The sequence below is a fragment of the Anser anser genome (assembly GCF_964211835.1).
Source record: "Anser anser genome assembly, chromosome: 30".
In the NCBI taxonomy this organism is placed as follows: domain Eukaryota; kingdom Metazoa; phylum Chordata; class Aves; order Anseriformes; family Anatidae; genus Anser; species Anser anser.
The window spans coordinates 676,370-702,781 of record NC_139751.1 but is presented as its reverse complement, the minus strand read 5'-3'; the positions used below and the strand labels follow the sequence as shown (position 1 = coordinate 702,781).

General features: G+C 55.8%; 1 protein-coding gene across 1 annotated transcript; it reads right to left on the bottom strand.

The window, feature by feature from the left end:
• Positions 1–7,640: 7,640 nt before the first annotated feature.
• On the bottom strand, positions 7,641–26,310 carry LOC310888017 (dynactin subunit 2-like; the record flags this gene model as incomplete). The annotated part of the gene is made up of 12 exons (XM_083814345.1): positions 7,641–7,969; positions 8,056–8,147; positions 8,252–8,354; positions 8,469–8,540; positions 8,718–8,795; positions 9,095–9,133; positions 9,212–9,277; positions 9,362–9,509; positions 9,623–9,783; positions 9,866–9,964; positions 25,355–26,194; positions 26,302–26,310. 12 exons carry the CDS (start codon positions 26,308–26,310, stop codon positions 7,883–7,885), a joined length of 1,794 nt encoding a protein of 597 aa, XP_083670471.1. The 3' UTR covers positions 7,641–7,882.
• Positions 26,311–26,412: the final 102 nt, after the last annotated feature.

The following is a 26,412-nucleotide window of genomic DNA, read 5'->3' as shown; positions in this document are numbered from 1 at the left end:
GTAGAACTCCTCATCAGTCTCCTCATCCTGGTTCGGTGGTCTATAACAGACCCCCACCAGGATGCTTGCCTTGTTGGCCTTCCCTCTGATCCTAACCCATAGGGACTCAACCTTATCATTCCCAGCCTCGAGTTCCTCAACGTCAAAACACTCTCTAATATAGAGAGCCACACCACCACCCCTTCTGTGCTGCCTGTCCCTTCTGAAGAGCCTATAGCCAGACATTGCAGCTCTCCAGTCACGAGAGTGGTCCCACCACGTTTCCGTGATGGCAACCAAGTCATAGCCTTCCCGCTGCACGATGGCTTCCAGCTCCTCCTGTTTGTTACCCATGCTGTGTGCATTAGTGTAGATGCACTTCAGTCGGGCCATTGCCTTCTTCCCCGGCTTTGCCATTGTTCCCCCCGGCACAGCTCCAACAAGCCTTCTTTCAGCCCCATCCCCCTTCTTTCCTAGTTTAAAGCCCTCTCAACGAGCCCTGCCGGCTCCTGGGCTAGGATCCGTTTTCCCCTTAGAGATAGGGACCCGTCTGCGGCCATCAGGCCGGGTGCCGAGTAAAGCGCCCCATGGTCAAAAAACCCAACATTTCTGTGTTGGCACCAGCCTCTGAGCCACGTGTTAATCAGGTGGGCTTTCCGTGTCCTCTCGGTACCCCTCCCTGCTACTGCAGGGATAGACGAAAACACCACCTGTACTCCCGCTCCATCCACTAACCGTCCCAGTCCCCTAAAGTCCCGTTTGATAGCCTTCAGGCTTCTCTCATCAATATCATCACTGCCAGCCTGGACTATCAAAAGAGGGTAGTAGTCAGAGGGGCGAATCAGGTTGGGAAGCTTCCTGGCAACATCCCTGACCCTGGCCCCAGGGAGGCAGCAGACTTCCCTACGGGTAGGGTCAGGTCGACAAATAGGACCCTCTGTTCCCCTGAGAAGGGAGTCGCCTACTACGATCACCCTTCTGTCTTTCTTGGTGGAGGCAGTCTTGAGGCGTGGAGTCGGCTTCCTCGCCCTAGGCATCCTCCTGGGTAGACTTTCTACCTCGTCCTCACCCACCGGTCTCTCAAGCTCCAGGGCCTCAAATCTGTTACGTAAGGGCACCTGGGAAGGTGGGGCCGGTAGGGGGGGGCGTTGCCTGAAAGGTCGAGCAGGGACCTGTCTCCATCCCTCCTCAACTTCTAGGTCCCCTCCCTCTGCCCGACAGCAACAGGGCAGGGGGTCCATCCCTATTTGGGGTGTCTCACCCTGCTACCTCTCCTTCAGGCCCTGCAGGGAGTCGCTCCACCAGTCTATCTCCCGCTCACGCTCCCTAAGAGCCCTCAACCTCTCCACCTCCTCTTTGAGTTCTGCCACCAGGCGGACCAGGTCATCCACCTGCTCGCACCTCACACACACGGTGCCTCTGCCTCCCTCAGATGGCAGCAACAGGCTCAGACAGTCCCTGCACCCAGAGACCTGAACTGCCGCATTGTTGAGCAGGTGGTCAGTCTGGGTGGCCACAGACTCTCTAGAGAGAGCGCTCTGCCTGGTGAAGACCATCGCAGCCCAGCTAGCAGTCGACAGCCGTTAAAGGTGTTGTTCTTATGGGCGGGGGGAAACTCTGCCCTGTCCGCCCCCCCTGCTCGCCCTGCCTGCGCGCACTGCCGTGCAAACTGCCGCGCCCACCCTTCTGACGTGCCCCGCCCTGTTTGCCCGCCTTGGTCGCTGCGCTCCTGGTCGCTCGCGCTCCCTAGGGGCTGCTTTTGAACGGCCGGGGAGGGGGCGCTGCTGGCTCCGCCTACGCCTCGTCAGCCTCCCTCGCGGAGGCTGCCGGGTCCTGGCGGCTCCCTCGAGCGGCCTCGATGTCGGAAAAAAAGCCCTGCCTGTCCCGATCCCCCGCTCTCCTGCAGAACGCATCTGCCCCGGAGCCCATCGCCTCGGCAAGTGATATGTATATATGTATATATGTATAGAATATGTAATATCTTAGGAGATAAAGGAGAACTGAGAGAACAAATCAGACGAAGTTAGATTTGGGCGGGCATGCCCCTAACTTCCGGCGCCTAATAAAGCACCTTCATATAATCACTTTGTGGATTATGTGTCTTCATGAACGCTAACACCTCTACAGATAGGTAGGAGAAACATCACGTTTGCAGGGCCCGGTCCTCTCAGGGGACTTCAACCCCCATCTGGGCTGGGCTGGACCTCACACTCACCAGCACCGAGGTTCGCCGGCACCTTGAGCAGCTGCCGCTGCAGGTCCCACGCCTGGCGGGCGGCCTCGTCCCGCTGCTGCTAGAGCAGCTGCCTCAGCCCCCCCCCACAGCGGGGGTGCCTCCCATGGCCCCCGCACCTCACGCTCACGGCGTCTCCGCCGCCCTCGGAGGGCGGCAACAGGCCCAGGCCCTGCGGGCACCCGGAGGCCTGAAGCGCCACGTGTTCGAGCGGGCGCTCAGTCTGGGCGGCCGCAGAGCGTCTGAAAAGAGCTCTCCGCCTCGTGATGACTGTGGCGGTTTACCCGTAGGTAGGCGGCCGGTAGCTGAGCTGTTCCCGGGAGCGCGGCGGAACGCTCTGCCCTGCCCGAGCGCAACCTGCCTGCGCCAACGGCCGCGCCTCGCCCCGCTCCCTCCCCGTCGCGAGGGAGGCCCGGGAGGGGACGCTGCTGGCTCCGCCGACGCCTCGTCAGCCTCCCTCGCGATGGCTGCCGGGTCCCAGCGGCTCCCTCGGCTGCTTCGGGTGGCCTCGACGCCGCAGAAAAGCCCTGCCCGCCTCGATCCCCCGCTCCGCGGCAGAGCGCGCCTGCCCCGCTACCGGCCACCTCCCGCAGGAGAGGCCAGCACGGACACGCTTTGAACCAGGACATTTCCTGGGGTAAATCCAGGTACGGGGGCTCCCCGTAGCGCGTGGGGCTGGGGCTCGAGGGGGGCCGGGGTCCCGCGTGGGTGCAGGGGCCGTGGGAGGCGCCCCCGCTGCAGGGGGGGCTGAGGCAGCGACCCCCGCATGGGTCCGGTCCCCGTGGGCTGTCCCCATCCGTAGGGCTCCCGTCCCACGGGGGGCGGTGGTCACGCGTGGGGCCTGGGCCCGCCCCCCATCCCCCGAGACCGCGCTCCCTGGGGTCCCCAGGTAGGGGGGAGCCCACCCGGAGAGCACCCCCCGTGGGGTGCGGGGCCCCTCTTCCCCGGCGCTGGGAGCTGCCCCCACAGGGGGCCGGGAGTCATGCGTGGGGGCAGCCCCCGCGTTCCGCCCTGCTCTGCACCGGGCAAAGCCGGCGGCAGCCCGGTGCCGAGCCTGGTGCCGAGCCCGGTGCCGAGCCCGGCCGTGCTGCGGTCATGCGAGGAGCCCGGGACACCCGTGGGCAGCTGGCATGGGTGGGGGCGGACCGATGCGGCTCCCCCAAGCCCTTTGAAGCTCGGTTCCCACTCCAGGAACCGGCGCCGGGGCTGGCTCCGGAGCTGCTGTGCCGCCGGCTCTGCCCCGGTGCTCCGGGCACGCAAAGGCTGCACCCGTGGGTTGCCGCCGTCCCGGGGTGCGAGGCCGTGGGTGACCCCCTCTGAACCCCTCCACCTTCACCTCCCTGCTCGTGGACTTGCGTGGCCGGGGTCTTTGGGCGGGTGGTCCCTGCGAGGGGCCCGGCAGGACTCCCCCCGACGCCACCGTCCCTCCGAGCTCCTCCGAGGTGGGTGAGCGTAGGAGCTCCCACCGCACCACCCAGCACCTTCCCCATCCTTCCCAGCCCCCGGGCGACTGTTTCGGTTGGGATCCAGCCACCCCTCTAGACCCTGCCTGGTCATCCCGTCCCCACCACGGTGGGTTTGGTGGGCTGCCTCTGCCTGGGATGGCCTCAGCCTTCCCCACAGCAGCCCATACAGCGCTGTGCTCTGTACTTGTAGCTAGGCTACAACTGACTTGCTATTGCACCGATGTGTTTTGTCTACTGCTGAGCGGCGCTGGCACAGCACCAGGACTCCCGCAGCGCCCTCCCTCTGCCACCCCCCAGCCCCAAATCCAGTGGCTTGCCCACCACCATGGGCAAGAGGTGCGGAGGGGGCATCGCCGGGGCGGCTGACCCCAAAAGACCAAAGGGATAGTCCATATGACCACGTAACGCTCAGCAATAAAAGCCATGGAAGGGGAGGGAGAAGGGGGGAGCTCTCGTTAGGGAAATGTCCGTCTCCCCACTAACCACGACGTGTATGGAGGCCCAGTTTCATGTTAGTGTGGGGGGTGGGGGGAAGGTGTTTTTGGTTTCTTTCCTTTGTTTCTCACTTCCCTACCTTGTTAGCAATAGGCAATAAATCTTACTCTCTCCCCACTCTGAGTCTGTTTTACCCGTCACGATAATTTTTGAGCGATCTCCCCCTCCTTATCTCAACCCTTGAGCCCTTTGTGTCGTATTTTCTCCCCCTTTCTCTTTGAGGAGGGGGAGTGAGAGAGCGGCTGAGGTGGAACTCGACCGCCCACCCAAGTAAAACCACCACACAGACACAAATTCCTTGGTCAAAAAGATTTATTCTGTCTCTGTTTCTTCCTTCCCCTTCTGCTGCAAGAACTTATTTCGATATCACTGTCTTGCAGGGGATAACATAGCTCTGAACTTGTCACCTGGCTGCTGTCTGAAACTTCTGTCGAAGTAGGGGAGAAAAGTCGTCTTCTGACAGGCTTCCGCTCCCTCACAGACCCGCCATGCTCGTCCACGTCTCCAGAGACGTGAACGTATTCTCCCCGAGCATGAGGAAGCTCTGCTTCGGGGCGCTCATTAGGACCCTCAACAGGATGGTGGCCCTGTTGAGCTACAAGTCTTTGAAGTTTTGGTGATTCTTGTCCCAGGGACTGCGGGACGAAGGACACATGCTCTGCTCCTGACTCTCCGTTCCCACCTACAGAGCCCTCATCTGAAACAGTGCAGCACCCAGGACCGTCGCGTGTGGCATCAGATGCCGAGCTGCTTGTGTAGAATCCCAGGATTTTGGCTGCCTTCTCAGAAGCATCAGAGCTGTCTTCATGGCTGCAGAGGTCATGGGACTGCTCTGCATAGGCCTGTGCTGTGGGAGGTGTCATTGCCTGGGGTAGTTCTGAGACGATAGGGCTGGATTTTTTTCTTTTCTCTTGCTCAAGTTGCTGAGAGAGCAGCTCCCATTGTTGACATTGGTGCTGATACTGCTGCTCTGATTCTCTCAGCTGCACTCGAGAGGCTTGCAGCTCTTCCTCACGTGTCCTTCTGAGCTCTGCCCAAGCCCTCTGCCAATGCTTAACTTCCTCTTCTTTTTTCTGCAGCATTAGCTTTGTTTCCTCGTGGTCCTGCTGCTGTTGTTGCGTCCTTTCTGCCGGTTGACTCATGGCTTTCAATTTGCAATCGAGATCCTTCAGGAGCGTTTGAAGACGTTTGGCTGCTCCAACGGCAGCATTTCGCTGCTCTGTCGCTTGCACGAGTTTCTGCTTCAGAGCAGCGTTTTCGGATTGAATCTCCTCTATCCTCTCCTTCTGCCTGCGGAGCTGAGAAGTTTCCTGCACGCGTCTGGCTTTTTCATTTCTCATCTCTGTCAGACACACTTTCAGCTCCTCGTACCTGTTCTTCAGCCTTGAACGTTCCTGATCCAGTTTCTTTTGCAGCTGAAGTTTTTTCCCAGCCTCGGTTTCCAATTGCCCTCTCTGCTGCTGGTCGACCTGCTCCGTCTTTGCAGCAGTCTTTCCAGACTTTGCAGCAAGCTCTTTCAGCTTCCTGGTTTTTTCTGTCAGATTCTTGGTAAGGAGGCCCAGCATACCAAGCTCCTGCTTGAGCCTCCCCGCCTTCTCCCTCGCTTCCACCAGGGAGCTCTCGTTCTTCAGGAAGCAGGTCTCCTCTTGAAGGACCATCCATTGCCTGGCCAGGTCCTTCAGGGCATTCTGCAGCTGCGCTTTCTGCTGCTCCAGGAACGGGCTGTCTCCGCTGCCAGGTGGACAGGCCTCTTGCTGCTCTGGGACCTGAACCCCAATGTCTCTGACAGATTTCCTGCTGCTCTGCCCTTCACCCCGCAGGTGAGCGTCTTCTGAGCTCGAGCAGGTTGTCCGCTGCCCTTCTCCACCACCAGCACCAGATGCACCGGAGCTCTTCGAAGAGCCGGGCCTGGTGGCTCCTGTGCCCAGGAGACTCTGCAGGCGGTGCTGGGCCGCGGCCCTGTCCCCGTTGTGGGAGGCAGGCGCCCCCCCCTCAGCCTTCTCCGGGATGTACTGAGAGGGGAGTTTCCTCCGCAGCTGCAGCTTCTCCTGGAGGTCCAGGATTTGGGCGGCCTGCTTGCTATCTGCCCGCCAGCAGAGCTGCCTGTTGACGTCCTGCTGCTTGCCGCGGGCCTCGCTGCCGCCGCTCCGGCCACGGTTCACGGGCACCTTGAACAGCTGCCGCTGCAGGTCCCGCACCTGGCGGACGGCCTCGTCCCACTGCTGCTGGAGCAGCTGCTGAGCCTGGCACCACTTGGTGTTCCCCTCACACAGCAGCTGACGGATCTCCGCTGCCTGCTGCTTCTGGATCTGCTCCCACAGCCGCTGCAGCTCCCGCGCCCGCTCCTGCTCGCATTTGGAGCGTAGCTGCTTGGCCAGGAGCTGCCGCTGCTCCTCTGCCCTCTTCTTCATCTCACGGGCTTCATCAGCAAAGCGGCGCTGCAGCTCCTGGGAGCGGAGACGCTTGGCCTCCAGCTGGGCCCGCACTGCCTCCAGCTGGGCCCGCAGCGCCTCCAGCTGGGCCCGCAGCGCCTCCAGCTCCTGCCTGTGCTCCTCCTGCTGCACAGGCCTGCTGGGGGGTTGCGCTGGGCCCCGACGGGGCAAGGGGCGACCACGCGCCACAGGCCCCTGGCCCACGCCACCCCGGATCATGGCTTAAGGAATGCGAAATCGACGGTTTCACCAAACGCTGCCAGCAATAGCCACCAGCGATCGCACGGCCTGGGCCTCTGAGGGACAGCAGCCTCTGAGCCCTCAGCAGACACCGGCTCCCAGCACCGCGCAGCAGCAGAGGTCGCCTCTGCCACTGGCCCGGCCTGGGCGAGCGCGGCCTTATATAGTGTCCGGGTGATGACGTCATAAAGGAGGGATGACGTCATAAAGGAGGGATGACGTCATAAAGGAGGGATGACGCCATATGACCTTATATGGTATGTCCCCGCCCGGACACACCCCGACAGCCTCAGCTCAAGGGGCGCAGAGGAGGGAGGTGAAGGGTTGTTAACCCATGCAGGCATTATACAGCCGTTAGCATTTGCTAGCTGGCAAGTCCACAGCTTCTTGGATCCCCATGGATCGCATCCATGGGGACCTGATGACATCCATCTTGCCAATTTATGCCTAAAACAATGCATTTCCAGCGCCCATCCTTTCACCTTACTCTGTTTAACAGGACGAAAGCAGCCGTCCAAAGCTGTATTATTTTCTCCCCTTTCTCAAAAGCATCCTCTCCTGTGTTGCCCCACACGACGATGTCTTCAACGTACTGCAGGTGTTGAGGAGAAATATTTCTTCACTGGTAGGACAAGGGCTAATGGTTTTAAACTAAAAAAAAGCGTAAGAAAAGTGTAGCTGGAGCTACGCTGGGGGTGCTTGGAGGGCTTGCATGCGCAGTAGAAGCTGCATTTCAAACAGCCCAGCTGGGCCCTGCTCGTGTCCCGCAGCCCGAAGGAGAGGCCAGCACGGACACGCTTTGAACCAGGACATTTATTGGGGTAAATCCAGGTTGGGGGAGCAGTGACCCACCCCTGGGTGCTAATGGGGGGCTGGGAAGGGCCCCTCCACAGCCCCGTTCTGCGCAGGGGAGCACGGCCAGCTATACACAAACAGGGACTGCTACTTGCAGGCAGAGGGAGTGATTCCCAGGGGATCACAATGTCGGGGGGGGGGGGGGGGAATGCAGATGCTCAGGGAGGTGCTCCAGGGTGCTCTCACTTTTGCAGCCGCTTGATGCGGGCTTCTATGTCAGCAAAGTTGTCCTCTACAATGGCCAGGTTTTCCTTCATCGTCTTCTGGACCTGCAGGGGGGTCAGTGGGGAAGGGATTGAGCAGGGCGGACAGGATGGGGACCCCTCCCACCCCAGCACATGCTGCTGAGACTCACCTCTGCCAGCAGCACGGTGTTGTCCTTGAGAGCACCAGCTATCTCCTGCTGCGTGGTGTCCAGGTGCACAAGGACCTGCCCAAACTGTGTGGCTGGGAAGGAGGTGAAAACTCAGCACTGGAGGGCCCCCAGACCCCAGTATCTCCCTTGTCACGCCACGCCACTGTCCCCAGCATCCCCATTCCTTGCCCCTCACCTTGCTCGTGCAGGTCCCTGAGGGTCAGCAGTCGCTGCACTACATCGGGCAGGCTGCTGGCCACGGGGTCCCAGCGCTGCATCATCTCATAGACCTGGTGGATCTGGGGCAAGGGGCGGAAAGCAAGAAAGGAGGGCGTAAGCACAGTCTGCAGGGCGATTCTGCATAAGCCCCCCATGCTGTGGTTGCTTTGGGGGGCCCTCCCTGCTGCTCTTACCTTGCTCTGGGTGTCAGCGTCTTGCACAACGGCCTTGTGCTTGGCGATTTCGTTCACCTTCGCCAGGACGCTCTGCGGAGGGGGGGAAGCAGATGTGACACCCCAAATCCAGCAGGGTCCACCCCAATTTCATAGCCTCTGCGGGTGCCCTCCCATGGCCCCATGCCATCCTCTGGTGGGGCCAGCGGGCCCAGTGCTGGCTGGGGGCTGCGGGACTCATCCCCACCTCCCTCCGCCTCAGGCCCTCACCTGCAGCCGGGCCTCCACTTGGTCCAGCACAGCCACGTCCAGGATGTTCACTTTGGCTTGGAGGATCTGCACGGTCTCCTGGGGAAGGAGAACAGGGTGTGTATGGGGTGCCTGGGCATGAGGGAACGGCTTAAAGCTGCACCAGGGGAAGTTCAGGCTGGGTATTAGGACAGAAAATCTTCACTGAGAGGGTGGTCGAGCAGCAGAGCAGGCTCCCCAAGCAGGGGGTCATGGCCTCAATCCTGCTGGTGTTTGAGAAGCATTTGGACAACGCTCTCAGATTTATGGTTTAATTCTTAGTGTGGAGCCAGGAGTTCGACCCAAGGGTCTTCATGGGTCCCTTCCAACTCAGGCTATTCTAGGATTCTAGGACTCACCACGAGGCTGGTCCCCTTCAGCCCGACCAACAGCGGGTTCTGTGGGGAGGAAAATCACATCAGTGGGGCAGGATGGAGGGCAGGGGAGCGGCAGGGCTGGAGCTCCTGGCTCCTTACCTGGCTGTCAGGCTCGTACCGCACCATCGCCTCCAGCTGTGCCAGCCGCTTCTCCAGCTCCGCAATCTGGAAACGAGGGAAGCGAGGGCTGAGAGGGCAGGACAGCCCATTTTGGGGTCAAACGCTGTGACTCCCCCTCCGCACGCTCACCTTGGCAGCCTGGGAGAACTGGTCCTGCTCTGGCCTCCAGTACAGCTCAAAGGTGAGCGTGTCCCCGGTGGGGGCTGGCGCCTTGGCGGGGCTCTTCCCTGCCGCTGTCTTCTTGCACTTCGCCACCTCCAGCTGCTGCAACAGGCGCCTGGGCGAGGGGAAAAGGTGGGCACGCTGCCCTGATACCGCCTCGCGGGGATGCTGGCATCCTCCCCCTGCTGCCCCCCGCTTCCCAAGCTGCGGCCACGAGCCCACACTCACTTGGCCAGCGCGCCTTCGGGGTCTGCGAAGTCGATGGCTGCGGCAGGGCCCAGCAGCTTCTCCAGGTGGCTGGAGACCAGCTTCTGCTTCAGGCCCTCCACCTGCCTGGCCAAGGCCATGGGCGTCAGCTCCTCCTCGGCCGCCGACTCCTTCACCGCGCTCTGTGCAGGGGGGGACAGGCAGCAGTGTCAGCCCCCGGGGACGATCTGCCCGCAGGTGCCAAACGGCAGGGGTGGTGCTCACCTGGATCTGCTCCACCTCCCGGACCAGCTCCTGCACCTCGTGCTGCAGCCGCTGGTACCGCTGCTGAGGAGTCTCTTTGGCACCAACGCCCTCACCGTGCTGCAGAGAGATGAAAGGGGGAGGGGAGAGGGAAAGGAGAGGGGTGTCACGGGGGCTCGGGGCCTGCCCACGGCACCAGGGATCTGGCAGTGCTGGGACACCGGGACCCAACTCCCCTGGGCGGTACCCGTGCCTGTGCAAGGAAAGGAATCGACCAGAAAAACCAAGTAGCTGAGTCCCTCTGTTAGTAATAGAAGATGAAATAATACAATATTGCTTAATATGTTACATTTGCGATGTACTGTTCCGGGGCTGCGCTTGGAAGATACAAAATATATGTGCAAGGGCAGCATGAGAGAATGCACCCATTCATGAGGAGGAGTAAGGAGGATTAAAAGAATGCTCCATTTGCAAGACATCTAGATAACTGGGGCTTCTTGGACTCTGGGAACTGGGTCAAACCAACCTTGCGGTTTGGACTGAGACCAAGGGCTCAGAGAGCGTGCGTGAGAAGGAAAGGTTAAAAAGTTCAACTCTGATGAAGACATCTTACCTCATCCCGACGACCACCCGGACGACCACCAGAGAGTAGTAGGCAAGCGCAGAAGGACTGATAAGATAATTAGCATACGAAGCGAGGCTAGGCGGAGCTAGGAAATGAATATGCATAGATGAGTTGTGAAACCTAATGCATATGTAATATCTTAGGAGATAAAAGAGAACTAAGAGAACAAATCAGACGAAGTTAGATTTGGGCAGGCATGCCCCTAACTTCCGGCGCCTAATAAAGCACCTTCATATAATCACTTTGTGGATTATGTGTCTTCATGAACGCTAAAATTTTGGCGACCCAGATGGGACCTCGTGGGCACTGCTGAGGTGGCTCACGAACTGATCACGCTCCAGCCGGCACCGAGGAGTTTCTCGGGGAGCCATCGGCCGCGACCGACCCCCGCTGCTCACAACGTACCAATTGTGAGAAACGCTCCGTAGCCAATAACTTAGGCTCAGGCGAGGATCTCAGTGAAGTAGTAATTTATTCGCGATTGCAATGGCGGGCGCCCCACAAGCAGGAGAGCGCACCTACTAGTTCCAAAACACAGTTTATATACTTTTTGATGACAGGACCCTCCCCTGTTTCCCCACTGGAGTGGGTAATCCAGGTTCACAATCTATCTGATGCTTCACAGACAATGCCTGGCCTTCAGTTGCCGGCCTGTTTTGGAGATGGTAATGTTTTCTCCCCTTATCTGGCTTGACTTAACACAGTGATTTTCACCTGATTGCTCTAAGGAGGCTGGTTGTCTGCATTTTACGAGGTCACCTGCTGAGCTTTCTTATCGCTGTAAGCACATCTCAATACCACATTCTTTCCTTCTAAACAACGTAACACTGCAAAAACAACATTTCTATTCCCACAAAGATTAGGAAAAGATAGTAAAAACCTGCAATGAAAAGTTTTGCATGGAAATTGAAACAAGGGACAGTAATTAATATAAATAAATAAAAGGGAATGGGAAATCAAGGAAATGGGTAATATCCAAAACAAAGACATTTTAAAGAAAGCCTCCTTGGGTGTACATTGGCACACTGCAAGGATATTGTCGGAACGGGGAGTGGGGGGGGTGCGGAAAGCAAGAGGACTTCCACTAAGTATTGCAATCAATTGTGGCCACTGTATAAACTAAATGGCCACTTTATGGATCAAACTAAATGGCCACTTTATGGATCAATCGACTGTAACAGTGTCTTGCAATTAATGTTGTTCTTGAGGAGAGAAGGAAAATAGGATGAAATGTTGTATACTGATATGTTGTTTCAGCATCTTGGAGGGAAAAGGTATGGAATTAAGTTGGCCCCTGACTGAGCCTTTGGTGTTGGCATTAGAAAAGTACAGGCTAGAGGAAGATAAAGGAAGTGTTAAAAGGGTTGTTGAAGGTGTTAAAGGTTGTGTGGCATGTAGTATCTAACAGAGCTGTTTGAAGTTGAATGAGCAGGGGAAGAGGATGTAGGAACGTTAATAGTTCCGCCTCAACCCGAGGCTGAGATCTCAAAATCACGGGTGTGAGCCCTCTGGGGCAGAGGGACCATGATGGGTCCCAGAGAGTTGTCATGGAAACAGAAAAGCAGCTAACTCTTAAAACAACCTGAGTTCATGTGTGAGCTCAGATTGCCAATGGGACCGCTCAGGGAACTTTCAACCATTGCATTCCCCTGACCGACCCCTTCCCCACCCCCCCACCCCCCCCCCCCCGAGACCCTTACCACCCTGGAAATTATGTAAATACCAAAATCTGGTTAAATTGGGAATTGAGAATCTGTTCCAAGAAGGTCCAAAAGAAAACCCTATGGAATTTTTGAATTTCTGGACCAACTTTGAAATGCAATGGGAAAAAAAAAAAAAAAGACAGAAAATTTGGACCTGGCTTCAGAAAACAAACAGAGGCAATTGGCTAGCCTCTTTCTAGGGCAATCAGCCCCTGATATCAGAAGGAATTTGTCTTAGGCTGCAGGATAAACTTACAACAGTCAGAAATGACGGGGACCTGGGGCATCTACCCTAGCAGGTCCACTAGTTGAAATAAAGCTAGGAAACGAAGAGAGAGGCTTGAATTTTTTTGTTGTTGTTGGTTACAGGAGCTTCTTTCTCTGTGTTAATTAGTCTGTAAATGTAATAGGAGCAACATATTCAGTGTTAAATAGTTTAAAAGGACGATTAGGAACTAAGACAACTACAATAATTGGAGCCACAGGGAAGGAGGAGGAACGGCCATTCTTACAACCCCTTGATTTGCGTTTTGGGGGTAAGGAACTAACCCATGAATTTTTGTATGTACCAGAATGCCCGATTCCACTCTTGGGACGAGATCTATTAGCTAAATTAGATGCAACAATAACCTTTGAGGATGGAGAATTAATAATGAAGGTACCTGAGTCCAAAGTAGGCCAAATCCTAATGACCAAAGATAAACCCTTTGTTAATATTCCAAGAGAAGTAGAAAATGCAGTTAGAGCAACAGTACGGGAAACAGACGTACCAGGGAAGTCGAAACTGGCACAACTGGTAAAGGTGGAATTAAAGGAAAGAGCCAAACCTGTTTGAATCAAACAATATCCACTTAAGATAGAAGCTAGGCAGGGGATAGTGAAAATTATTGACAAATTTCTCAACTATCAGATTTTGGAAGAATGTAAATCGGAATACAATACTCCAATTTTTCCAGTAAAGAAGCGGAATGGCAAATATAGATTGGTACAAGATCTTAGAGCAATAAATGAAATAACAAAGGACATTCAGCCGGTAGTGGCTAATCCTTACACATTGTTAACATCTGTGAGAGAGAAATATAAATGGTTTACTGTGATAGATTTAAAGGACGCCTTCTTTTGCATACCTCTTGATAAAGATAGTAGAAAATTATTTGCCTTCGAATGGGAAAATCCTCAGAGTGGACGAAAGACACAATTAACTTGGACAAGACTCCCACAAGGCTTCAAGAATAGCCCGACCCTCTTTGGAAGCCAGCTGGCCAAGGACCTGGAAATCTGGACAACGCAAGGACAAATACAGGTACCCAGAAGTCAGTATTTGTTGTTACAATATGTAGATGATAGTTTGATTGCCACAGAGAACGAGTCGCTCTGCACCCAAACAACCATCGAAATTTTAAATCAGTTAGGAACGGGTGGTTATAAGGTTTCAAAGGAAAAAAGCACAAATAGTTTGCTCAACTGTAACATATTTGGGGTGTGAGATTTCCCAGGGACAAAGAAGTCTGGGTGTCAATAGGATAAAAGCTATATGCACCATCCCGGAACCTCAAAATCTCCATGAGCTAAGGGCCTTCTTAGGAATGGCTGGCTGGTGCAGATTATGGATAATGGATTATGGACTCATAGCTAAGCCCCTTTATGAAGCTCAGAAGGCACAGGATTTTATTTGGGGAAAAATACAGAAAGAAGCTTTCAAGAAACTTAAAGACGCCCTAATGAAGTCACCAGCTTTGGGCCTACCAGATTTATCAAAAGATTTCCAGTTATTTGTACATGAAAGACAACGACTAGCACTAGGGGTACTAACCCAGCGACTGGGAAGCTGGAAAAGACCTGTGGGATACATTTCTAAGCAACTGGATGCTGTAAGTGCAGGATGGCCCTCATGTTTGCGGGCAGTAGCGGCAACAGTTCTCTTAATCCAGGAAGCAAGGAAACTTACCTTGGGAAAACGTATTGAAGTTTTTGTACCACATATGGTAACAACTGTTTTAGAACAAAAGGGGGGCCACTGGTTATCACCCAGCCGAATGATGAAATATCAGGCAATACTAACTGAACAAGATGACGTAACCTTGAAAACAACTAACCTGTTAAATCCAGCAGTATTTCTAGGAACTGTTCCAGAAGAAGGACCGTTGGAACACAAATGTGTGGAAATAATCGAGCATACCCATGCCAGCCGCGAGGATTTGAAGGGTGTACCCCTTGAAAGGTATGACTGGGAACTTTTTACTGATGGTAGTAGTTTTGTGGAGAATGGAACACGATATGCAGGGTATGCAGTAACAACCCTGAAGACAGTAATCGAAGCAAAACCTTTACCACCTGAAACATCAGCACAGCGAGCGGAACTGATAGCCCTAACTCGAGCACTGGAACTGAGTAAAGGAAAGATGGTAAATATTTGGACAGATTCAAAGTACGCTTTTGGAGTAGACCATGTTCATGGAGCATTATGGAAAGAAAGAGGGCTGTTGTCCTCACAAGGGGCCAATATAAGATATCAAGAGGAGGTGTTAAATTTGATAAATGCGGTACAAAAACCAAAACAAGTGGCTATTATGCACTGTAAAGCCCATCAAGGAGGAACCTCGAAAATATCAGAAGGGAATCGGCTGGCAGATCGAGCAGCTCGACAAATTGCTCGGGAGGTGTGGAATGTAATGGCTTTGGTACCACTCAAGGTAGGCCCCACTCGTCTTAATCTTCCCAAGAAACCAAGATATTCGCCAGAGGATGAGAAATTAGCAAATCTCCTAAAGGCCCGAAAGAACTCTGATGGATGGTATGTAACCGCTACGGGCCAGGTAGTAATACCCCCCTTGGTGATGCGAGAAATACTTCAGACAAGACATAATGACTGTCACTGGGGTGCAGAGGCAATGGTAACATTTTTAAAACGTAGCATTGTCTCGACACATATGTTAACAATGGCAAAATCAGTAATGTCAAAGTGTGAGATTTGTCTGAAAAATAATCCAGTAGCAAGAAAACATGCTGAGATGGGAAGAGTTAGAGTAGGAATAGAACCAGGAGATTACTGGCAAGCTGATTTTTGTAGAGTTACCTAGGACTAGGGGATATAGGTATTTGTTAGTAGGGGTTGACACCTTTTCCGGATGGCCAGAAGCCCTTCCCTGTCGCACCAATCAAGCTAAAGAGACAGCAAAATGGTTACTGCGGGAAATCATTCTGAGATTTGGGGTACCATTAGGAATATCCTCGGATAGGGGACCCCACTTTGTTGCATCTGTGGTTAAAGACGTAAGCCGGCTCTTAGGAATTTCTTGGAATTTACATACTGCATGGAGACCCCAATCTAGTGGACAGGTAGAAAGGATGAACCAGACTCTAAAGGGACAGATCAGTAAAATCTGCCAGGAAGCCAAAGTACAAAGTACAAACAGCCAGCGATGGAACTTGGACTACACACCTGCCGATAGATGGGGAAGTAAAAGCAATAACTCTAGGACTCCCTCCCCACACTGTGTCCAATATGGAAAAAGTCTCCTTTTAAGGGAAAGTTGGAAACCCTACAAATTAGTAGGGCAAAAAGAAGTTTAGAAGAAGGGGCAGATGAAGATATATGGCATGAACCCTCGGGTGGAGTAAAATTCAGTTGGGCGTTAGAATCTCTATTTGCACAGGTAGCTACTTATCGAAATAGGGAAATGATTTATAAACTTACAGGACAAGTGAGTAGGCTCGCGAGAGCCACGAAAGAAGGCTTTAGAGACCTTAATATCCAACTACAAGCTACAACTAAAATGGTGCTACAAAATCGATTGGCATTAGATACACTGTTATTAAAGGAACATGGAGTATGCGGATTTCTAAAAGATCATCTTGATCATTGCTGCATCCACATTTCAAATGTGACTATTGATGTAGAACATGTCATAGAACAACTGGCTTGAGTGGAACAAGATGCAGAGCAGGAAGAGAAAGATATGACAACAAGCTGGTTGGATAACATTTTTAGTGGATGGAATATTAGTAATTGGGTTAAGTCCTTACTGGAGACGATAATTATATTGGTGATTGTAGGGGTACGAATTTAGTTAACATTTATAATGCTGAAAAGTCTGATCCTAAGGAAGACAACCTGGAATTGGACAGTGATGCAAACCATTGCTCGGCATATGGAACCACATCCGCAATACCCTCCACCGGCATATAACGACTTCGGATTTCAGAGAAAGAATCTGAGGAACCCAGGAGGCGAAATGGAATGAAAACCGAATAGACAAAATCGGTTCCAGATCAAGTGAACCCAACCAGAAGAGCGAATGTAACATAAAGCAGAAGTGGTGGACTTATGAAATGTTGTGACAATCCTAATCTTTGTAATTTTCTTGATGCGTAATGTTGTAATTTTCCTTGAATATGTTATTGGTGAGCACTGAGTGTAAAACATTTTAGTTAGTTAGTGAAAGCATTTGCTCTCCTCGAAAGGAGTGAAATACTTTCAAAGGGGGGAAATGTTAGTAATAGAAGATGAAATAATACAATATTGCTTAATATGTTACATTTGCGATGTACTGTTCCGGGGCTGCGCTTGGAAGATACAAAATATATGTGCAAGGGTAGCGTGAGAGAATGCACCGATTCATGAGGAGGAGTAAGGAGGATTAAAAGAATGCTCCATTTGCAAGACATCTAGATAACTGGGGCTTCTTGGACCCTGGGAACTGGATCAAACCAACCTTGCGGTTTGGACTGAGACCGAGGGCTCAGAGAGCATGCGTGAGAAGGAAAGGTTAAAAAGTTCAACTCTGATGAAGACATCTTACTTCATCCCGACGACCACCCGGACGACCACCAGAGAGTAGTAGGCAAGCGCAGAAGGACTGATAAGATAATTAGCATATGAAGCGAGGCTAGGCGGAGCTAGGAAATGAATATGCATAGATGAGTTGTGAAACCTAATGCATATCACAGAATCGTCTAGGTTGGAAGAGACCTCCAAGATCATCTAGTCCAACCTCAGCCCTAACACTAACAAGTCCTCCACTAAACCATCTCACTAAGGGCTACATCTAAACGTCTTTTAAAGACCTCCAGGGATGGTGACTCAACCACCTCCATTGGAATGGGCAGTCCATTCCAATGCCTAACAACCCTTTCAGTAAAGAAGTTCTTCCTAACATCCAACCTACACCTCCCCTGGCGCAACTTTAGCCCATTGCCCCTCGTCCTGTCACCAGGCACGTGGGAGAATAGACCAACCCCCACCTCTCTACAGCCTCCTTTAAGGTACCTATAGAGAGCGATGAGGTCTCCCCTGAGCCTCCTCTTCTCCAGGCTAAACAACCCCAGCTCCCTCAGCCGCTCCTCGTAAGACTTGTTCTCCAGACCCCTCACCAGCTTCGTCGCCCTTCTCTGGACTCTCTCGAGCACCTCCGTGTCCTTCTTGTAACGAGGGGCCCAAAACTGAACACAGTACTCGAGGTGCGGCCTCACCAGAGCCGAGTACAGGGGGACAATCACCTCCTTAGACCTGCTGGCCACACTGCTTCTTATGCAAGCCAGGATGCTGTTGGCCTTCTTGGCCACCTGAGCACACTGCTGGCTCATATTCAGCTGCCTATCAACCAGTACTCCCTGGTCCCTCTCCGCCAGGCAGCTTTCCAACCACTCATCTCCCAGCCTGTAGCGCTGCTTGGGGTTGTTACGCCCCAGATGCAGGAGCCGGCACTTGGCCTTGTTGAACTTCATGCAGTTGACCTCAGCCCATCGGTCCAGCCTATCCAGATCCTCCTGCAGAGCCTTCCTTCCCTCGAGCAGATCGACACACGCACCTAACTTGGTGTCATCTGCAAACTTACTGAGGGTGCACTCGATCCCCTCATCCAGTCATCGATAAAGATATTAAAGAGGACCGGCCCCAGCACTGAGCCCTGGGGGACTCCACTAGTAACCGGCCTCCAACTGGATTTGTCTCCATTCACCACAACTCTTTGGGCCCGGCCATCCAGCCAGTTTTTAACCCAACAAAGCGTACACCAGTCCAAGCCACGAGCAGCCAGTTTCTTGAGGAGAATGTTGTGGGAGACGGTGTCAAAAGCCTTACTGAAGTCAAGGTAGATCACATCCACAGCCTTCCCCTCATCCACCAAGCGCGTCACTTGGTCATAGAAGGAGATCAGGTTCGTCAGGCAGGACCTACCTTTCATAAACCCATGCTGACTGGGCCTGATCGCCTGGTTGCCCTGCAAGTGCCGCGTGATGACACTCAAGATAATCTGCTCCATGAGCTTCCCTGGCACTGAGGTCAAGCTAACAGGCCTATAGTTCCCCGGGTCTACCCTCCGGCCCTTCTTGTAGATGGGCGTCACGTTTGCTAGCCGCCAGTCGACTGGGACCTCCCCTGATAGCCAGGACTGCCGACAAATAATGGAAAGCGGCTTGGACAGCTCCTCCGCCAGTTCGCTCAGTACCCTCGGGTGGATCCCATCCGGCCCCATCGACTTGTGTACATCCAAGTGTTGTAGCAGGTCGCCAACCATTTCCTCATGGATAGCGAGGGCTACATCCTGCTCCCCATCCCCTTCCACCAGCTCATGGTACCAGGTATCCAGAGAACAACCGGTCTTGCCGCTAAAGACTGAGGCAAAGAAAGCATTGAGCACCTCAGCCTTTTCCTCATCTTTTGTAACTAAGTTTCCCCCCGCATCCAGTAAAGGATGGAGATTCTCCTTAGTCCTCCTTTTTGTGTTGATGTATTTGTAAAAACGTTTTTTGTTATCTTTAACGGCAGTAGCCAGATTGAGCTCCAGATGAGCTTTGGCCTTTCTAATTTTGTCCCTGCACAGCCTCGCAACATCCTTATAGTCCTCTTGAGTAGCCCGCCCTCTTTTCCAAAGATTATAAACCCTCCTTTTTCTCCTAAGCTCGAGCCAGAACTCTCTGCTCAGCCAGGCCGGTCTAGTTCCGTGTCGGCTCGTCTTTGGGCACGGGGGGACAGACCGCTCCTGAGCCATTAAGATTTCCTTCTTGAGGAGTGCCCAGCCTTCCTGGACTCCTTTGCCCTTCAGAGCCTCCTCCCAAGGGACTCTGCCAACCAGTGTCCCGAACAGCTCAAAGTCAGCCCTCCGGACGTCCAAGACAGCGGTTTTACTGGTCCCCTTCCTGACTTCGCCAAGAATAGAGAACTGAACCATTTCGTGGTCACTCTGCCCAAGACAGCTCTCGACCACCACATCTCCCACCAGTCCGTCACTGTTTGTGAACAGAAGGTCTAGCGGGGCACCTCCCCTGGTAGGCTCTCTAACCAGCTGCGTCAGGAAGCTATCTTCCACGCTCTCCAGAAACCTCCTAGACTGCTTTCTCTGGGCTGTGTTGTGCTTCCAGGATATGTCTGGCAAGTTGAAGTCCCCCACGAGAACAAGCGCTGACGATTTTGCGTTTTCTGCCAGCTGCCTGTAGAACTCCTCATCAGTCTCCTCATCCTGGTTCGGTGGTCTATAACAGACCCCCACCAGGATGCTTGCCTTGTTGGCCTTCCCTCTGATCCTAACCCATAGGGACTCAACCTTATCATTCCCAGCCTCGAGTTCCTCAACGTCAAAACACTCTCTAATATAGAGAGCCACACCACCACCCCTTCTGTGCTGCCTGTCCCTTCTGAAGAGCCTATAGCCAGACATTGCAGCACTCCAGTCATGAGAGTGGTCCCACCACGTTTCCGTGATGGCAACCAAGTCATAGCCTTCCCGCTGCACGATGGCTTCCAGCTCCTCCTGTTTGTTACCCATGCTGTGTGCATTAGTGTAGATGCACTTCAGTCGGGCCATTGCCTTCTTCCCCGGCTTTGCCATTGTTCCCCCCGGCACAGCTCCAACAAGCCTTCTTTCAGCCCCATCCCCCTTCTTTCCTAGTTTAAAGCCCTCTCAACGAGCCCTGCCGGCTCCTGGGCTAGGATCCGTTTTCCCCTTAGAGATAGGGACCCGTCTGCGGCCATCAGGCCGGGTGCCGAGTAAAGCGCCCCATGGTCAAAAAACCCAACATTTCTGTGTTGGCACCAGCCTCTGAGCCACGTGTTAATCAGGTGGGCTTTCCGTGTCCTCTCGGTACCCCTCCCTGCTACTGCAGGGATAGACGAAAACACCACCTGTACTCCCGCTCCATCCACTAACCGTCCCAGTCCCCTAAAGTCCCGTTTGATAGCCTTCAGGCTTCTCTCATCAATATCATCACTGCCAGCCTGGACTATCAAAAGAGGGTAGTAGTCAGAGGGGGGAACCAGGTTGGGAAGCTTCCTGGCAACATCCCTGACCCTGGCCCCAGGGAGGCAGCAGACTTCCCTACGGGTAGGGTCAGGTCGACAAATAGGACCCTCTGTTCCCCTGAGAAGGGAGTCGCCTACTACGATCACCCTTCTGTCTTTCTTGGTGGAGGCAGTCTTGAGGCGTGGAGTCGGCTTCCTCGCCCTAGGCATCCTCCTGGGTAGACTTTCTACCTCGTCCTCACCCACCGGTCTCTCAAGCTCCAGGGCCTCAAATCTGTTACGTAAGGGCACCTGGGAAGGTGGGGCCGGTAGGGGGGGGCGTTGCCTGAAAGGTCGAGCAGGGACCTGTCTCCATCCCTCCTCAACTTCTAGGTCCCCTCCCTCTGCCCGACAGCAACAGGGCAGGGGGTCCATCCCTATTTGGGGTGTCTCACCCTGCTACCTCTCCTTCAGGCCCTGCAGGGAGTCGCTCCACCAGTCTATCTCCCGCTCACGCTCCCTAATAGCCCTCAACCTCTCCACCTCCTCTTTGAGTTCTGCCACCAGGCGGACCAGGTCATCCACCTGCTCGCACCTCACACACACGGTGCCTCTGCCTCCCTCAGATGGCAGCAACAGGCTCAGACAGTCCCTGCACCCAGAGACCTGAACTGCCGCATTGTTGAGCAGGTGGTCAGTCTGGGTGGCCACAGACTCTCTAGAGAGAGCGCTCTGCCTGGTGAAGACCATCGCAGCCCAGCTAGCAGTCGACAGCCGTTAAAGGTGTTGTTCTTATGGGCGGGGGGAAACTCTGCCCTGTCCGCCCCCCCTGCTCGCCCTGCCTGCGCGCACTGCCGTGCAAACTGCCGCGCCCACCCTTCTGACGTGCCCCGCCCTGTTTGCCCGCCTTGGTCGCTGCGCTCCTGGTCGCTCGCGCTCCCTAGGGGCTGCTTTTGAACGGCCGGGGAGGGGGCGCTGCTGGCTCCGCCTACGCCTCGTCAGCCTCCCTCGCGGAGGCTGCCGGGTCCTGGCGGCTCCCTCGAGCGGCCTCGATGTCGGAAAAAAAGCCCTGCCTGTCCCGATCCCCCGCTCTCCTGCAGAACGCATCTGCCCCGGAGCCCATCGCCTCGGCAAGTGATATGTATATATGTATATATGTATAGAATATGTAATATCTTAGGAGATAAAGGAGAACTGAGAGAACAAATCAGACGAAGTTAGATTTGGGCGGGCATGCCCCTAACTTCCGGCGCCTAATAAAGCACCTTCATATAATCACTTTGTGGATTATGTGTCTTCATGAACGCTAACACCTCTACAGATAGGTAGGAGAAACGTCACGTTTGCAGGGCCCGGTCCTCCCAGGGGACTTCAACCCCCATCTGTCTGCTGGAGGGATAACACCGCCAGACATCAGTGATCCAGGAGGGTCCTGGGGTGTGCTGATGGCAGCTTCCTCAGCCAAGGGGTAAGGAGAGCCCACAAGGAGAGGCGCTGGGCTGGACCTCACACTCACCAGCACCGAGGTTCGCCGGCACCTTGAGCAGCTGCCGCTGCAGGTCCCACGCCTGGCGGGCGGCCTCGTCCCGCTGCTGCTGGAGCAGCTGCCTCAGCCCCCCCCCCACAGCGGGGGCGCCTCCCATGGCCCCCGCACCTCACGCACACGGCGTCTCCGCCGCCCTCGGAGGGCGGCAACAGGCCCAGGCCCTGCGGGCACCCGGAGGCCTGAAGCGCCGCGTGTTCGAGCGGGCGCTCAGTCTGGGCGGCCGCAGAGCGTCTGAAAAGAGCTCTCCGCCTCGTGATGACTGTGGCGGTTTACCCGTAGGTAGGCGGCCGGTAGCTGAGCTGTTCCCGGGAGCGCGGCGGAACGCTCTGCCCTGCCCGAGCGCAACCTGCCCGCACCAACGGCCGCGCCTCGCCCCGCTCCCTCCCCGTCGCGAGGGAGGCCCGGGAGGGGACGCTGCTGGCTCCGCCGACGCCTCGTCAGCCTCCCTCGCGATGGCTGCCGGGTCCCAGCGGCTCCCTCGGCTGCTTCGGGTGGCCTCGACGCCGCAGAAAAGCCCTGCCCGCCTCGATCCCCCGCTCCGTGGCAGAGCGCGCCTGCCCCGCTACCGGCCACCTCCCGCAGGAGAGGCCAGCACGGACACGCTTTGAACCAGGACATTTCCTGGGGTAAATCCAGGTACGGGGGCTCCCCGTAGCGCATGGGGCTGGGGCTCGAGGGGGGCCGGGGTCCCGCGTGGGTGCAGGGGCCGTGGGAGGCGCCCCCGCTGCAGGGGGGGCTGAGGCAGCGACCCCCGCATGGGTCCGGTCCCCGTGGGCTGTCCCCATCCGTAGGGCTCCCGTCCCACGGGGGGCGGTGGTCACGCGTGGGGCCTGGGCCCGCCCCCCATCCCCCGAGACCGCGCTCCCTGGGGTCCCCAGGTAGGGGGGAGCCCACCCGGAGAGCACCCCCCGTGGGGTGCGGGGCCCCTCTTCCCCGGCGCTGGGAGCTCCCCCCACAGGGGGCCGGGAGTCATGCGTGGGGGCAGCCCCCGCATTCCGCCCTGCTCTGCCCGGGCAAAGCCGGCGGCAGCCCGGTGCCGAGCCTGGTGCCGAGCCCGGTGCCGAGCCCGGCCGTGCTGCGGTCATGCGAGCAGCCCGGGACACCCGTGGGCAGCTGGCATGGGTGGGGGCGGACCGATGCGGCTGCCCCGAGCCCTTTGAAGCTCGGTTCCCACTCCAGGAACCGGCGCCGGGGCTGGCTCCGCAGCTGCTGTGCCGCCGGCTCTGCCCCGGTGCTCCGGGCACGCAAAGGCTGCACCCGTGGGTTGCCGCCGTCCCGGGGTGCGAGGCCGTGGGTGACCCCCTCTGAACCCCTCCACCTTCACCTCCCTGCTCGTGGACCTGTGTGGCCGGGGTCTTTGGGCGGGTGGTCCCTGCGAGGGGCCCGGCAGGACTCCCCCCGACGCCACCGTCCCTCCGAGCTCCTCCGAGGTGGGTGAGCGTAGGAGCTCCCACCGCACCACCCAGCACCTTCCCCATCCTTCCCAGCCCCCGGGCGACTGTTTCGGTTGGGATCCAGCCACCCCTCTAGACCCTGCCTGGTCATCCCGTCCCCACCACGGTGGGTTTGGTGGGCTGCCTCTGCCTGGGATGGCCTCAGCCTTCCCCGCAGCAGCCCATACAGCGCTGTGCTCTGTACTTGTAGCTAGGCTACAACTGACTTGCTATTGCACCGATGTGTTTTGTCTACTGCTGAGCGGCGCTGGCACAGCACCAGGACTCCCACAGCGCCCTCCCTCTGCCACCCCCCAGCCCCAAATCCAGTGGCTTGCCCACCACCATGGGCAAGAGGTGCGGAGGGGGCATCGCCGGGGCGGCTGACCCCAAAAGACCAAAGGGATAGTCCATATGACCACGTAACGCTCAGCAATAAAAGCCATGGAAGGGGAGGGAGAAGGGGGGAGCTCTCGTTAGGGAAATGTCCGTCTCCCCACCAACCACGACGTGTATGGAGGCCCAGTTTCATGTTAGTGTGGGGGGTGGGGGGAAGGTGTTTTTGGTTTCTTTCCTTTGTTTCTCACTTCCCTACCTTGTTAGCAATAGGCAATAAATCTTACTCTCTCCCCACTCTGAGTCTGTTTTACCCGTCACGATAATTTTTGAGCGATCTCCCCCTCCTTATCTCAACCCTTGAGCCCTTTGTGTCGTATTTTCCCCCCCTTTCTCTTTGAGGAGGGGGAGTGAGAGAGCGGCTGAGGTGGAACTCGACCGCCCACCCAAGTAAAACCACCACACAGACACAAATTCCTTGGTCAAAAAGATTTATTCTGTCTCTGTTTCTTCCTTCCCCTTCTGCTGCAAGAACTTATTTCGATATCACTGTCTTGCAGGGGATAACATAGCTCTGAACTTGTCACCTGGCTGCTGTCTGAAACTTCTGTCGAAGTAGGGGAGAAAAGTCGTCTTCTGACAGGCTTCCGCTCCCTCACAGACCCGCCATGCTCGTCCACGTCTCCAGAGACGTGAACGTATTCTCCCCGAGCATGAGGAAGCTCTGCTTCGGGGCGCTCATTAGGACCCTCAACAGGATGGTGGCCCTGTTGAGCTACAAGTCTTTGAAGTTTTGGTGATTCTTGTCCCAGGGACTGCGGGACGAAGGACACATGCTCTGCTCCTGACTCTCCGTTCCCACCTACAGAGCCCTCACCTGAAACAGTGCAGCACCCAGGACCGTCGCGTGTGGCATCAGATGCCGAGCTGCTTGTGTAGAATCCCAGGATTTTGGCTGCCTTCTCAGAAGCATCAGAGCTGTCTTCATGGCTGCAGAGGTCATGGGACTGCTCTGCATAGGCCTGTGCTGTGGGAGGTGTCATTGCCTGGGGTAGTTCTGAGACGATAGGGCTGGATTTTTTTCTTTTCTCTTGCTCAAGTTGCTGAGAGAGCAGCTCACATTGTTGACATTGGTGCTGATACTGCTGCTCTGATTCTCTCAGCTGCACTCGAGAGGCTTGCAGCTCTTCCTCACGTGTCCTTCTGAGCTCTGCCCAAGCCCTCTGCCAATGCTTAACTTCCTCTTCTTTTTTCTGCAGCATTAGCTTTGTTTCCTCGTGGTCCTGCTGCTGTTGTTGCGTCCTTTCTGCCGGTTGACTCATGGCTTTCAATTTGCAGTCGAGATCCTTCAGGAGCGTTTGAAGATGTTTGGCTGCTCCAACGGCAGCATTTCGCTGCTCTGTCGCTTGCACGAGTTTCTGCTTCAGAGCAGCGTTTTCAGATTGAATCTCCTCTATCCTCTCCTTCTGCCTGCGGAGCTGAGAAGTTTCCTGCGCGCGTCTGGCTTTTTCATTTCTCATCTCTGTCAGACACACTTTCAGCTCCTCGTACCTGTTCTTCAGCCTTGAACGTTCCTGATCCAGTTTCTTTTGCAGCTGAAGTTTTTTCCCAGCCTCGGTTTCCAATTGCCCTCTCTGCTGCTGGTCGACCTGCTCCGTCTTTGCAGCAGTCTTTCCAGACTTTGCAGCAAGCTCTTTCAGCTTCCTGGTTTTTTCTGTCAGATTCTTGGTAAGGAGGCCCAGCATACCAAGCTCCTGCTTGAGCCTCCCCGCCTTCTCCCTCGCTTCCACCAGGGAGCTCTCGTTCTTCAGGAAGCAGGTCTCCTCTTGAAGGACCATCCATTGCCTGGCCAGGTCCTTCAGGGCATTCTGCAGCTGCGCTTTCTGCTGCTCCAGGAACGGGCTGTCTCCGCTGCCAGGTGGACAGGCCTCTTGCTGCTCTGGGACCTGAACCCCAATGTCTCTGACAGATTTCCTGCTGCTCTGCCCTTCACCCCGCAGGTGAGCGTCTTCTGAGCTCGAGCAGGTTGTCCGCTGCCCTTCTCCACCACCAGCACCAGATGCACCGGAGCTCTTCGAAGAGCCGGGCCTGGTGGCTCCTGTGCCCAGGAGACTCTGCAGGCGGTGCTGGGCCGCGGCCCTGTCCCCGTTGTGGGAGGCAGGCGCCCCCCCCTCAGCCTTCTCCGGGATGTACTGAGAGGGGAGTTTCCTCCGCAGCTGCAGCTTCTCCTGGAGGTCCAGGATTTGGGCGGCCTGCTTGCTATCTGCCCGCCAGCAGAGCTGCCTGTTGACGTCCTGCTGCTTGCCGCGGGCCTCGCTGCCGCCGCTCTGGCCACGGTTCACGGGCACCTTGAACAGCTGCCGCTGCAGGTCCCGCACCTGGCGGACGGCCTCGTCCCACTGCTGCTGGAGCAGCTGCTGAGCCTGGCACCACTTGGTGTTCTCCTCACACAGCAGCTGACGGATCTCCGCTGCCTGCTGCTTCTGGAGCTGCTCCCACAGCCGCTGCAGCTCCCGCGCCCGCTCCTGCTCGCATTTGGAGCGTAGCTGCTTGGCCAGGAGCTGCCGCTGCTCCTCTGCCCTCTTCTTCATCTCACGGGCTTCATCAGCAAAGCGGCGCTGCAGCTCCTGGGAGCGGAGACGCTTGGCCTCCAGCTGGGCCCGCACTGCCTCCAGCTGGGCCCGCAGCGCCTCCAGCTGGGCCCGCA